Source organism: Ictalurus punctatus, chromosome 25 (assembly GCF_001660625.3).
Source record: "Ictalurus punctatus breed USDA103 chromosome 25, Coco_2.0, whole genome shotgun sequence".
NCBI lineage: Eukaryota > Metazoa > Chordata > Actinopteri > Siluriformes > Ictaluridae > Ictalurus > Ictalurus punctatus.
Window position 1 is genome coordinate 120,001 of NC_030440.2, and position 14,005 is coordinate 134,005.

At 42.4% G+C, this 14,005-nt stretch overlaps 1 protein-coding gene across 1 annotated transcript; it reads left to right on the forward strand.

Annotated features, from left to right (window-relative positions):
* The first annotated feature begins 1,320 nt into the window (after positions 1-1,320).
* Positions 1,321-11,721, forward strand: lmx1a (LIM homeobox transcription factor 1, alpha). Its single transcript, XM_053675911.1, has 8 exons — positions 1,321-1,337; positions 1,725-1,892; positions 7,172-7,389; positions 7,532-7,710; positions 9,868-9,945; positions 10,339-10,426; positions 11,266-11,415; positions 11,503-11,721. Exons 1-8 carry the CDS (start codon positions 1,321-1,323, stop codon positions 11,646-11,648), a joined length of 1,044 nt encoding a protein of 347 aa, XP_053531886.1. The 3' UTR covers positions 11,649-11,721.
* The last annotated feature ends 2,284 nt before the right edge of the window (positions 11,722-14,005 follow it).

The window sequence follows — 14,005 nt, forward strand, 5'->3', positions numbered from 1 at the left end:
ATGGAAGGATATATGAAGGGGTGGATGGAAGGATGAAGGGATGGATGGAAGGATGGAGGGAGGGAGGGAGACTGGTCCTGCAGGTGATCAGCACTGTTTATCTGTAATGTGCGTTAAAGCGCAGCAGTAAGCGGATCTCTGTTCGGGAGTTCACAAAGTCAGTCTCTCTCTCTCTCACACACACGCACACACACACACACGCACACACACACACACGCTCGAACGTGGAGCATTTCAGAGACGCTCTGGTGTCCTTACCGGATAAACACAGTGAGTATACTGAAAGTTCTGAATGCGCTTCTGAATGCTGAAATGATGGACAGCTGTGAGTTCCTCCTGCAGGGACTGAGTCTGTGAAAAGTGTCAAATGCGCTTAAAAGCGGGGACAAGAGTGATGTAGTTTACTCACACACGGGAAGTTTCTGAACTGAAACAGCAGTAGATATGAAGAGTATTCGTTTTTGTTTAGTTTTTGTTTTTAATGTGAGCATGTGTACAAGAGGAAAATCTATCAGCTTCGAATAAAGTCGCTTTCGTGGAGGAAAAAAACCGCAGCTGATGGACAGATCATTAATCAGCGCGTCTTAATTCAGAATCATCTGGAGCGCTTTATAGGCTAGCTGTAGTCCGAAAATTGTTATTATTATTATTATTATTATTATTATTATTATTATTATTGTTATTATTATTATTATTATTATTGTTGTTGTTGTTGTTGTTGTTGTTGTTATTATCATTATTATTATTATTATTATTATTGTTATTGTTATTATTATTATTGTTGTTGTTGTTGTTGTTGTTGTTGTTGTTATTATCATTATTATTATTATTATTGGTCTCTGCTGTATGTTTTAACTTCATTATATTTAAGTTGTGACTGAAAATGTCCTAAATCTTTTTTTTTTTTTTTTTTTTTTTAATCTCCAGGAGGGTTTTTTCTGAAGAGCAGATCATGGGCGAAGGAAATTTAACAACGTTACTGGGTAAATTCATCATCATCATCATCATCGTCGTCGTCCTGCTGTTGTTAAAAAACCTTTCACATAACTTGTTTTATACTCTTTAATGAAAGGATTTATACTGTGTTCATATATATACACACACACACACACACACACACACACACACACACACACACACACACACACACACAGATATATAACATGTGCTACTTGTTTTATACTCTTCAATGACAAGATCTATGCCTGAATCTACTCACTACCTAGTGCAGTATTTTGAGAAATTGACATTGTTTCTCATATATATATATATATATATATATATATATATATATATATATATATATATATATATGTATACATGAGAAATACTAGGAAGTGAGTAGAGTGCAGATGCATAGATATTTCTTTTCATTGAAGAGTATAAAACAAGCTATGTGAACAGTTTTTTGCAGCTTGTGTGTATATATACATATATACTATATATGTATCTACCTTATAATTGTACAATATTACAGTACACACACATTGTTGTAATCTTATTTTTAATTACACAGTTCACTGCAGTAGTGCACAAATTATGCAGTAGTCTAATACCCATAATGCACTTTGATGTGCAGAATTCATTCAGCCATTTTCACACTCTCATACAGAACTCTCTCTCTCATCACTATACCCATGTGTGTGTGTGTGTGTGTGTGTGTGTGTGTGTGTGTGTGTGTGTGTGTGTGTGTGTTTGTGTTTCCATACAGAGGGTGCGTGCAGACCAGTGTGTGAAGGCTGCCACCGGCTCATTGCAGAACGTTACCTGCTGCGTGTGCATGACTCTCTGTGGCACGAGCGCTGTGTGAAGTGCGCCGCTTGTGCCGAGCCGCTGAAGAGCACCTGCTTCCTGCGAGACTCCAAAATCTACTGCAGACGGGATTACCAACAGTAAGATTCCCTATACTTCTACTCGACCATATAATAGACCTACAGTATGTATCAGCTCTGAATTTGGTTCTCCTTCTTCCCGGAGGTTACCATGCATACAAAACCCAGGTGAAGCTAGAAATAGGGCAGATCACTTATTGCTGAAAATTACTGGTTTTATCGGACGGTATGGGACAGCTATTTCAGTACTAATATAATATAGTGACTGGGTACTGAGATTCTTCATTCATTTAGTAATCACATTATCCTGCTCAGGGAACAGTTGGGTGTGAGTCAGGGAACACACCCTGCCAGTTCCATCACAGAGCACACACACACACAAACACACACACACACACACACACACACACACACACACACAATCACACACTCATTGACACCTAGCGGCAATTTAGTGTAGCCAATCCACTTACCTGAGGAAACCAGAGACAGCGATTCGAGCTCAGGCCCGTGGAGCTGTGAGGCAAGTCCAGTGTCTATACACTACCTCGTAGTAACGGGACGTTCGATTCAGTGTAGAGTCGTTTGACCGCTTGTACACATCATTTCCCTAAGGTATCTGTCGACAATTCTAAAACAAAATTAATTAAAACCAGGGTTTTTTTAAAATCCAATATTGAAACATTAGCATTTTTTTCGGTATGTGCAGTCAGCTTTTCCACCGTGATCCGTAATCGTGAATTTAATACTGCCATCTCTCATCATAAACAACAACAAAAAAAATCAAGTTTGTGAAATGGGACCTGAGTTTTACATTGTACAAGAGAAACAAGCAAAACCAGCATTTGAACATAAAACTGGCCAATAGGGCAATAAAAAAACAAGCAAACACACAAACACAGCATTTTATGAATCAGTTAGATGGTTAATCATATTTACTTACTGCGTTAGTACTGCATTAGTACTGCATTAGTACTGGATTAGTACTGGATTAGTACTGCATTAGAACTGTCACCACCACACACCTACCAAGAGCAGCTAATGGCCTTTATATTTTAAAAATATTCTAATGAACATTACCTGGAAAACATTTATGGCTAAAGTCAACTGGGCAGGAACAAGGTTCTCTCTTGTGTCTTTATTTAGTTCCACCTCTTAATGTCCGCTACAGATGTGCACAATGTGATGAAAGACATTTACCTGTACTGAGGAGGAACAGTGAGACTAGTGGCTTTCAGTTAAAAAAATGATAAAAATACCAGAATGTTTTCTTTTGGCTACTGAGGTTAAGGGTTGGGGTTCGATTTGAGTCGGGCATAGCATTAATTAGCTAATGTCAGTTCAATGAAGGTCCTTACAAGGATTGTAATACAAACATGTGTGTGCATGCATGTGTGTGTGTGTGTGTGTGTGTGTGTGTGTGTGTGTGTGTGTGTGTGTGTGTGTGTGTGTACGGAGGTTGAGGCACTTGGCACTGAGTTCCTTCAAGACAAGGTGACTAAGAGGGAAGGGTTGTGATAGGCCAAGGAATGTGTGTACACACACACACACACACACACACACACACACACACACACACACACACACAAAGAGTGGTACAAACCAGGACGGCAGTACTGACACATTGTCAAAATGTGTTAAATTAGCGAGACTCATCAATGTGGCACCTGCAAGCTGGGGACAACATATGGCCACGCCGCCGCCGCCGCACGCCACCCCCCTATTGACCCCTCAAAAACACATCCACGCGTTTTTCTCCCTCACACATTCGTCCTCACCTCCAAACATGAGAACACACGACAGGCAAGAAGACAAGACGACCCAGACGGAGTCGACTGACAGCAGGCCCAAATAATAAAGTTTGAGTGTTTCAAACTCTGTCCGATGTGAGAGGAAGTCTTAAATATTCATTCCAGCTATTCATGCTTTCCCTGATGCGTTCGTGCATCCATGCTGGATCGGATGCGCAGGACTGCAAGGGTTATTTCTTCTGCATGAGTTGCCCCATCCCTGAAAAGGCCAAGCAACACAGATGTAGAGGTTAACTTATGCAGAAGTATTCCTGAACATACACAATGTGTTTCATTAAACATTTAATGACAGAATTAAACAGATTTTGTTTCTGTACGTTTCTCAGTACAGTGAATATTTGACCTTTTACGTTAAGGTAAAGGTAAAATATAAACCTGTCTAGTCTGGGCTTTTCCACATACACACACACACACACACACACACACACACACACACACACACACACACACACACACACACACACACACACACATACACCATGAGCTAAAGTGACAATAATAGAAGAAAGACCACTGTGCTCTTAATAAGTGGACTTGCAGTAAGCTGTGAAGTTAATGGAGGTTGTTAGGAGAAGTGAGGAGTGGACCATATGTTCACTGAGAGCTTTGAGGAGGGGGTTCTGTGTGCATGTGTGTGTGTGTGTGTGTGTGTGTGTGTGTGTGTGTGTGATGGGTTGGCTCCCAGACTGTACCTTGCACTGAGCCATCTGGGTTGCTGCCTGGTGTCGCCGCTGTTCCTCTCAGGGGCGCTGCTCGTCCGAGCGTGAGCTTATATGACCTGACCAATTAGCCACATACCCAGTGCCTGGCATTGCCCACTAGCATGCCACTTAAGTGCAGGCGTCCACGTGGTTTCCGGTCCACCAGGGCTCTAGCTGGCACATTTTGTATTCTGTCGAGGAGCAGAATTACTGTAAGTGGGTCAGCGCACTGGACGAGCTGGTACGAGGTCCTACTGTACATATGCAACATGCACCACCTTTCAACTGCGAAAGCACAATAAATAGAGTGAAAAATCACTTGCAAAGAAGAAGAAACAAATACAGATAACAAATCTGTCTGATGATATTGTTCTACGCGGTGCGGTGGTGCACTGGATTGTTGCGCGGTTGTCTCAAAGTCCCGTGGTTCGATCCTGAGCCCAGGTTTCTGTCTGTGTAGAGTTGTGCAGGCTCCCTCCTGTGTGCTCATGGGATTCCTCCCACCAGAACACGCTAATAAGTGGATGGTCTACTCTAAATTGCCCCTAAGTATGAATGTATGAATGTGTGTGAGAATGTGTGCGCATGGTGCGCTAAAACGGACTGGAATCTCATTCAGCGGGTGTTCTCCTTCCTTTTTCACAGTATTCCCAGGAAAGGCTCGGGATCCACTGCCACACTGGCCAGGATAAAGCACTTACTGAAGAGAAATGAATGAACGAATGAATATAGATACTGATATCGGTGTGATATAAGGCATCGCAACATAAAATGAAGTATTTCAGTGTAATATAAGGTATTTTGTTTAATCGTAAGAGTAACCCTATATATTACACGTGTGTATATTAGATTGAAACAGCTCTGTTGATTGCTAAACCGCTCTATTACAGGATACAGTAGACGTGTATAATATCAGTTAGTGGTCAAGTTGACTAAAGTCATAAAGATTTTGATCTTAATTGATCCCGAGAGCCTGTGTGCTGAAATGTTTGTGGCGTTTCAGACTACTGAGCGTGAAACAGGGCCTGGGGCAGCGTTCACGGGCTTTCTCTGTGCATTACAGCATTCACGACCAGACTTCTAGACTAACGGCTCTAAACCACTCCTGTATGTTTAGCACTGAAAATAACGTGCAGATGGTGTTTATTAAAGTTTACATGCAGATCTCTCATGTACATTATCTCATTTATTTATTTAATATATTTCATTTAAATCAATGTTATTTAGGCTGTGTTTTAAATGTTTGCCCCCCCCACCCCACCCCACACACACACACACACACACACTGATTAGCATCAATAACATATGACTAAAATAAAGTACTCCCGATTAACCGATGAAGTACTGTATTAATGCAAGTATTTTCGGTCAGCAGAAATAACCTGGGCTTCACAGACTCACGGTGAAATCATTTAACTGTATGAGCAGTAAGTCCTGCTTCTCCGCTGTGAGCTGTAGAAAAAACCTTTCTTGGTTTCCCACAGCAACACTAATAACCCACAACAATGCCAGGCTTCGGGATGTTTCAGTTCACGCTCATCACAGGAGGATTTTCACTCTGTGTGTGTGTGTGTCTGTGTGCAGGATGCATACCAGGAGTAAATTCCTTTAGATTCTTAGATAGCATAATTAAGGCTGGAGCAGTGTCGGGAAATTAAAAGGCAAAAGAAAGAAAAGTGTTCAACGTTTATTTTGATGCATGTAGACCTTTAACTCATATTGAAACATCACGGATTCCGCACTCCTAAAAGTCTTCAAGAGCTGTCACGCTCCCCCTGTCACCTGCATCCGAACCTCGGAGCCGGCTCGCCCTTCTGGCCGTGGAAATCTCTGCCCGCGGTTCGACAAACAGAAAATGCGACGGCTGCCAGGACGCAACAATGCAAGCGCAGCTCGGGGCCAAGTTCTGCAGTTGTCTGCGATGGGTTAAGTCGAGTTAAGACGGTTCCCTGGCTCAGCCTCTCTCACCAGGAGGCCCTGTCGTGACTGCTCAGGCTGGAGCCATGGCCTGCCGAGCTGCTTTTTTGTCTCCGCTCCCTGGGAGTCCTGTCCCCGGACGCTGCAGCGGAGCCGACGGCCCACGTCTCAGTTCCTTCTGACCCACAGCTCCAGTTGCTAGGCGCTAAGACTATGGTAGGGGCTATGTGTCTGTGTGTTTTAGGAGGGTCGAAGGGTGGAAAAACAGGGGGAGGCGGGTTTTGACGGAAAAGCCGACAGTCTCATATGAAAAGAGCAATGTTCCAGGAATATCTTCCGGCTGTGAACTCTAGTTTATCCAGTTGCTGCTCCTGTTGTTCTGAGGGCTTACTTAGAAAGTCCAGAATATTCTACAGATACTGTCATTTTGTGTGCTGCTCCTCTTACACTCCATTTACTGTACACTAAGCGAACAACCAGTCACCCGGGTCGCTTCCAGTTTGTCACCAACATTTTTTTCAAATCAATGATGAGAAAGTAGTAGCTAGTTACACATTAAATAATTATTCGCTAATGTACTAATCAGTGTGCAAACTGGATGTCTGATTCATGTCGAACGCTCGATTAGCCAAGCATGTTAACTGTACACTCACCTGAGCCACCAACCTTCTCTGCTACTCCCTTTCCTACTTTTTGTATTGTATTCAACTGCACATGAAATGAACATTTTCTTGTCGCTTGCTAGTGTGAAGGTAGGGTTATCATTTCCTTCACAGAATCCTTATCCTGTTTGCATGTTATGTCATATGCCATTATACAGTACTGAGAGTTTCAAACTTGCTCATCATTAATTCTCTCTTATATCAGATAGAATAAAGTCTTGTTGTACTCTCTCTCGCTCTTGCTCTAGGCTGTTCTCAGTGCGCTGTAGGGCTTGTGCTGAGGTTATCTCCCCAGCAGAGCTGGTGATGCGAGCAGGTGATGCAGTTTTCCACCTGCACTGTTTCTGCTGCTCAGTGTGTGACTGCCGGCTGCAGAAAGGAGATCGCTGTGTGCTGGTGGGGGACAAGCTGCTCTGTACACAACATTACCAGCACACGCTGACCAGTCCCACCACCACCGACTCAGGTACTGCACACAGACACACGTTTCTACGCCTAGGAAGTTTAAGGTTCACTGAAAATATGTGTGAAAGTTTTACACCAAAAAAAAGAAAAATACAATGCTGATATCATACACACACGACTTTATTTTTCAATATAATGTGCAGGCCGAAGTGAGGATGAGGATGATGAAGAGGATGAAAGCAACCTTAAGGTGGCAGGAGACAGAAATCCCACCAGAGACGGGGAGCACAAGAGGCCGAAACGGCCACGCACCATACTCACCACGCAGCAGAGACGAGCTTTTAAAGCCTCGTTTGAAGTCTCATCCAAACCTTGCAGAAAAGTAGGAGCGCCTCAGACCGTTATACTTTCTCATTTTTTTCTAAAAACAGTGACCCTGGTTTGGAATTGCAGTGCAGTTAGATCAAATAGTGTTATGCAACATGCTTTATAACATGTTTGTTTGTTTTTTTAATGAGAGTTTACTCCCTTATATAGAGTAGAATATAGATATTTGTTTATACAGAAAGGGAGTTTTACAAGATAATATCTAACATGCAATTGATAATTTTAATGCACGTTTTAAATTATCTAAGCGATCACACTTTTTAAATTATTGTCTAACAGGCGCTTTTTAAAAAAAAAAATGGCCATAGAATTTGAATAAAATATCATTTTGTAGTTATTCATGAACCCTGAATTCATATTGCTATACATTGAAAACATTTGGGTTGGAGATCAAAAAATGAATATTAGACGATAGATCAGAATTTCAGCTTTCATTTCCTGATATTTACATCTAGATGTGATAAACATACAAGAACATGGTTGATTGAACCCACCCATTTTTCAAGTGATCAAAAATATTGGAACATTGTGGCTGACAGGTGGTTCTTGTTACTCAGGTGTGTCCTGTTAAACTGATTGTTTGAACAATTAATAGCTCTGAATGTCTATTATTGGTTTGAGCCCAGGGTTTCACCTGTGAAGACTGCATTTATTATTAAAAAAGGATAAACCAACATGAAGAACAGAGAGCTGTCTGTAGGAGAAAAGCAGGCTATTTTGAATCTGAGAAAAGAAGGAAAATCAAACAAAGGCATTGCACAATCCACGGTTCGAAGAATACTTTGAGAGCAGAAATATAGAGGCCATACCACAAGATGCAAACCGCTCATCAGCAGTAAGAATCAGAAATCCAGATTGGAATTTGCAAAGAAATACAGAGATGATCCACAAAAGTTCTGGAACCAAGATGAATCTCTACCAAAGTGATGGAAAGGCCAACGTGTGGAGAAAGGAACGATACGCTCATGATCCAGAACAGGGGTGGGCAATCTTATCCGCAAAGGGCCGGTGTGGATGCAGGTTTTCATTTCAACCAAGCAGGACTGATTCCACCTGTTTAATCAGTTGATCTTGGCTTTCAGTAGATTCAGGTGAGGCTTATGATTGGTTGGAATGAAAACCTGCACCCACACCGGCACTTTCCGGATAAGATTGCCCACCCCTGATCCAGAACATACAAGCTGATCTATGAAACATGGTGGAGGTAGTTTTGGTAGGCTTGGGCTTGCATGGCTGCTTCTGGAACATTCTCACTCATCTTTATTGATGATGGAACTCATGATGGTAGCAGCAGAATGAATTCAGAAGAGAAACACATCCAAATTAATCAGGAGGAACTTCATCATGCAGCAAGACAACGACTCGAAACACACTTCCACCTCAACACAGGACTTCATCAGGGGGAAAAGTGGAAGACTGGACACGTCAAGCACCAGACCTTCACTCAACTGATCAGCATCTCACCTCCTGAAGAGGAGACTGAAGGGAGAAACCCCCCGAAACAAACAACTACTGAAAGAAGCCGCAGTAAAAACCTGGAAAAGCTCCACAGAAGAAGAAACCAGCAGTTTGGTGTCAGTCAGTCTCAGGATTAATGCAGTTACTGCAAGCAACAGATATGCACCCAAATATTAAGTGTTATTTACTTTAATTTACTTCAAGACTGATCTGTTACTATAATTTTGGTCACCTAAAAATTGGGTGGTCTGATACAAAATGTGCCACATTCTGTTTAACACATCTAGATGTATCAGGAAATGAAAGCTGAAATTCCGATTTTGATCTCAAGCCCAAATGTTTTCAGTGTATAGCGAAAACAATAGAGTTGGCCTTGCTGTTCCAATACTTATCGGACTAATTTTTATCTGAAAGAAAGGAAGGAAGAAAGAAGAAAAATGTGTGTGTGCTGTGCTGTGAGCTGTTGCTCTGGGTACAGACTTGTATTTATCAGTTGATCTGATACTCCGTAGAGGGTCAGTATATCACTTAGCCTACATGACCCACAAACCATGAAGGTCATGCTGTCTCTCTCTCTCTCTCTCTCTCTCTCTCTCTCTCTCTCTCTCTCTCTCTCTCTCTCTTTCTCTCTTTCTTTCTCTCTATCTGTCTGTCATTCTGTATCCATCGCACTCCCTTTTCCTTCTACTGTAAGGTAAGGGAGACCTTGGCAGCTGAGACGGGCTTGAGTGTACGAGTTGTCCAGGTCTGGTTCCAGAACCAAAGAGCCAAGGTAACATGATGCCTGTCATGGACACACACACACACACACACACACACACACACACACACACACACACACACACACACACACACACACACACACACACACACAAATACAGCATTTAAATTTAAAAACTTTCTGCCAGATCTCCCTTGCCAGTGAAGAAGTAAGCAGTGTTAATGGATCATGCAGGAAACTGATGACATGCCTTTAGATTACCTCCTGTATTTCCTTACATCAGACATTCTCTGTGTTCTTAATGGCTCTATGTTACATAATAATGCATCTACATGGTGTCCTTGGTGGGACACGTCATCAAAATATAAAGTAAATGCATCAGATGAATTTAGAAAAGAATTTGAATTCCAACTGAAAATGGATTTTGTTTAATATGAACTGTAGATGAAGAAATTGGCCAGACGACAGCAGCAGCAGCAGAAGCAGTGCCAGTCCCCTCAGGAGCAGAATGACAGCCAAACACACACCAACGGTATGCTCACACTCAGGCGCACTCCAGTAAGGCTTGGATGTTTAAACCCTAGAACTTGGTTGAAACTTGGGGAAGTTGATGAGTAGGACGTTGAACTCGGTTGAATCTTGGGGATGTTGATGGGGTATGATATTGAACTCGGTTGAATCTTGGGGATGTTGATGGGGTAGGACGTTGAACTCGGTTGAATCTTGGGGATGTTGATGGGGTAGGACGTTGAACTCAGTTGAATCTTGGGGATGTTGATGGGGTAGGACGTTGAACTCAGTTTAAACTTGGGGATGTTGATGGAGTAGGATGTTGAACTCGGTTGAATCTTGGGGATGTTGATGGAGTAGGACGTTGAACTCGGTTGAAACTTGTGGATGTTGATGGGGTAGGACGTTGAACTCGGTTGAAACTTGTAGATGTTGATGGGGTAGGACGTTGAACTCAGTTGAAACTTGTAGATGTTGATGGGGTAGGACGTTGAACTCAGTTGAAACTTGGGGATGTTGATGGGGTAGGACGTTGAACTCGGTTGAAACTTGTAGATGTTGATGGGGTAGGACGTTGAACTCAGTTGAAACTTGTAGATGTTGATGGGGTAGGACGTTGAACTCAGTTGAAACTTGGGGATGTTGATGGGGTAGGACGTTGAACTCGGTTGAAACTTGGGGATGTTGATGGGGTAGGACGTTGAACTCAGTTGAAACTTGGGGATGTTGATGGGTTAGGACGTTGAACTCAGTTGAAACTTGGGGATGTTGATGGGTTAGGACTTTGGTTCAGTAAAGCCAGTATATTAAAGTTTGAAGTATGTAAGCCTTGACCTCCATTTTTTCCCCCTGATGATACAGTGCCCTCTGTTGGAGGATTTTCAGCTGAGCTGGAGAGCCTGAGCACATATTTATCTGCAGCGCAACAGCAGGAAACCCACAGCTTTAAGATGGACCTCAGACAAGGTCTCACACCCCCTCAGATGCCAGGAGATCACATGAACCCATATGGTACTAGAAACAACAGATTTCTATTGGTACATAATGTGTGTAAATATTATTACATTCTTTTTCTAAGCCTTGTTTCTCTCTGTGTAGACTGTACAGATGCCTGGTACACTGACATGGACAGTGATCCGCTGCACCCACTCAGAGACTCTCTGTCATCTGTGGAGACATCAGTCCTGACACCGATTGACAGACTGTATTCCATGCAGGATTCGTATTTTGCCTCCTGTGTGTAACAATGTGTGTGTGTGTGTGTGTGTTTGTGTATATGTGTCTTGGATTAATAGTGATTAAGGAAGAGAATGTGTCAGATTGGGAGTAGGAAAGTTATCAGCATAATTAATATTTATTGCTGTGTTTTGCCTGTAATCCTTTTGAATCATTGGAGTCAATTTGCAATTCAATAAATGACTGATTAAAAAGCCCATTTATATAACTAGGAACAGGTGTAAGGATTTTTGAAAAAAAACAACAAACAAAACAAAACACTGTAGGTATTGTTGTCACCTCACAATTTTAGGGTCTCAGGTTCGATCCTGAACTCAGGTTACAGTCTGTGTGGAGGTTTTGTTTACGTTCCTCTGTGATCGTGTGAGTATGGGATTTGGTATATTATTACGGGTTTTATGCTTGGGGAGCTTTCAGGTGGAGGTCATATGACTAAAAATATTATTAATACAAATGGATGATTTTAACACTGTTAGATAAAGATTATCCCTCCCCTCAAATATTTGTACATCACTATGATTGATATCATTTTCAAATCAGACCCTCAGTACCCTTTAATGTCCATCCATCCATTTTCAGTACCTCTTATCCTTACTGGGGAACCTGGAACCTATCCCAGGGGGCATGGGGCACAAGGCAGGGGAGACCCTGGACACTCAGATTTACACACCCATTCATACACTATGGACACTTTTGGACATGCCAATCAGCCTACAATGCATAGGAAGGAAACTGGAGAACCCAGGGGAAACCGCCACAGCACACACAGGGCCATGGCTGGAATTGAACGCTCAACCCTGGAGGTGTGAGGCAACTAAGCCACCAAGCGTCCCTCCCTTTAATATCATATTTATTTAATCCTCAGGGTTAATATGCATCTCCATACTTATATTTAAAACTGCTGATCAGAATTCTCAGCTGTGTGGCCCGTACACACCACAGCTTAACAGGTCACCAGTCAGAATGACTTGAGCAGTGGACCCAGTCCATAATGAATGCCAGTATTGTGCTCTTTTCATTCACACGCTGGCCAGTCCAAAAAATTTTCTGCTTCCTTTTGTTCGTCCAGACCACCCAGTACCACTGGAATGTGCTGGGTTTGGAGGAGGGACTAGAACTATGCATGACTGGGTTATGGGTTGATTTCAGAGCCATATCAGGAGAAAATATTTGGCATGCCAATATCGATATGATCCGTGTAGCCTTCTTGCCCTGGTGGTGAACCCTCGCTCTCCAAAACCCGGAAGCTCACATTTCTTGAGGCTGAAATCGGAGCTCGATATGCAAGAGTTGGTCAGGAACAATCTAACTGTCTGTCACCGGGCTCTTGACCTGCCAAGGATGAAAGCGAAGACGAGCAGAGGTTTAGACGTGCGTGTGTCAGGAATGATAAAGAAAGTCACCAGATTGACGGATCCGGATATATTCCTAACACTATTAACTGCACACCTATTAGTTTCATGTTAATTCATAGTAGTCATTAAATAATATCCTACTTTAATATGACTTACTGAAAATAAACAAAGTGTTTAAAGAGTTGTTTATATTACTCAACAACAGCAATTCCTACTTTTCCAACTCATGAAGTGCACAAATCCACTAGACCCAGGACTGTATTCAAGTGCACACCTGCTTGCCCATGCCTTCCAGTCTCTGGTGCATTCCTTGGCATAGTTAGGGCAGTTGGCTTGCTTGTTATGCAAGGCAAAGGAAAAATAATCAAACGGCTATCATGCGGGCACAGCAGGCACCAATAGCCTCGTTATTATTCTGATATCAGCCAAGAGACTTGCAGTCAGCTGATCGGTTATTTATTACTCTTACCGTGCCAGGGCAGGCAGCAAACCCTCTGTCTACTAACCGATATAATTGGCATCATGCTGAGAAACTGCAACGACAGATGCATCGGCTTTGTTCAGGAAAACCTCTTTTTTTGCCAAATATACTAAAATATTGAAGATTCTCAATCAGTGTTGTCTGCAGGTGAACTGATCCGGTTTTCTTTTGTTGCTCTTTCATTTCTTAATTCATTTGCTAAAACAGACGTTCTACTGCTACACCAATCAAGTGTAGCTTGATATTGTTTAAGAATCATATATTTATCTTTTTTAAATACATCTATATAAATAAAGGCTGCATATAATCCATGTTGACCTTAAACAGAGCACCCAGGATCTTAAAAATGGTAAAAACCCTCAAACAAATTCAACCCCAGACCCCATGACCTCAAGAGTCTCCCACTCAGAGAGCAAGGTGATCGGGCAGAGGTCAGTCTGCGGGCAATGAGCAGGCGACGGCGGGCACGGTGCCTGGAGGCAGCGTGTTCTGGGCTGTATGCCCGCTCTAGGGCGATGGTGTCTGCGGC

Bases quoted from the DNA above. Each gene is read 5' to 3' on its own strand.
- lmx1a (XM_053675911.1), top strand. The intron at 1,893-7,171 runs GTAAGATTCCCT...CTCTTGCTCTAG, and splicing joins TGCAGACGGGATTACCAACA to GCTGTTCTCAGTGCGCTGTA. The intron at 7,390-7,531 runs GTACTGCACACA...TATAATGTGCAG, and splicing joins TCCCACCACCACCGACTCAG to GCCGAAGTGAGGATGAGGAT.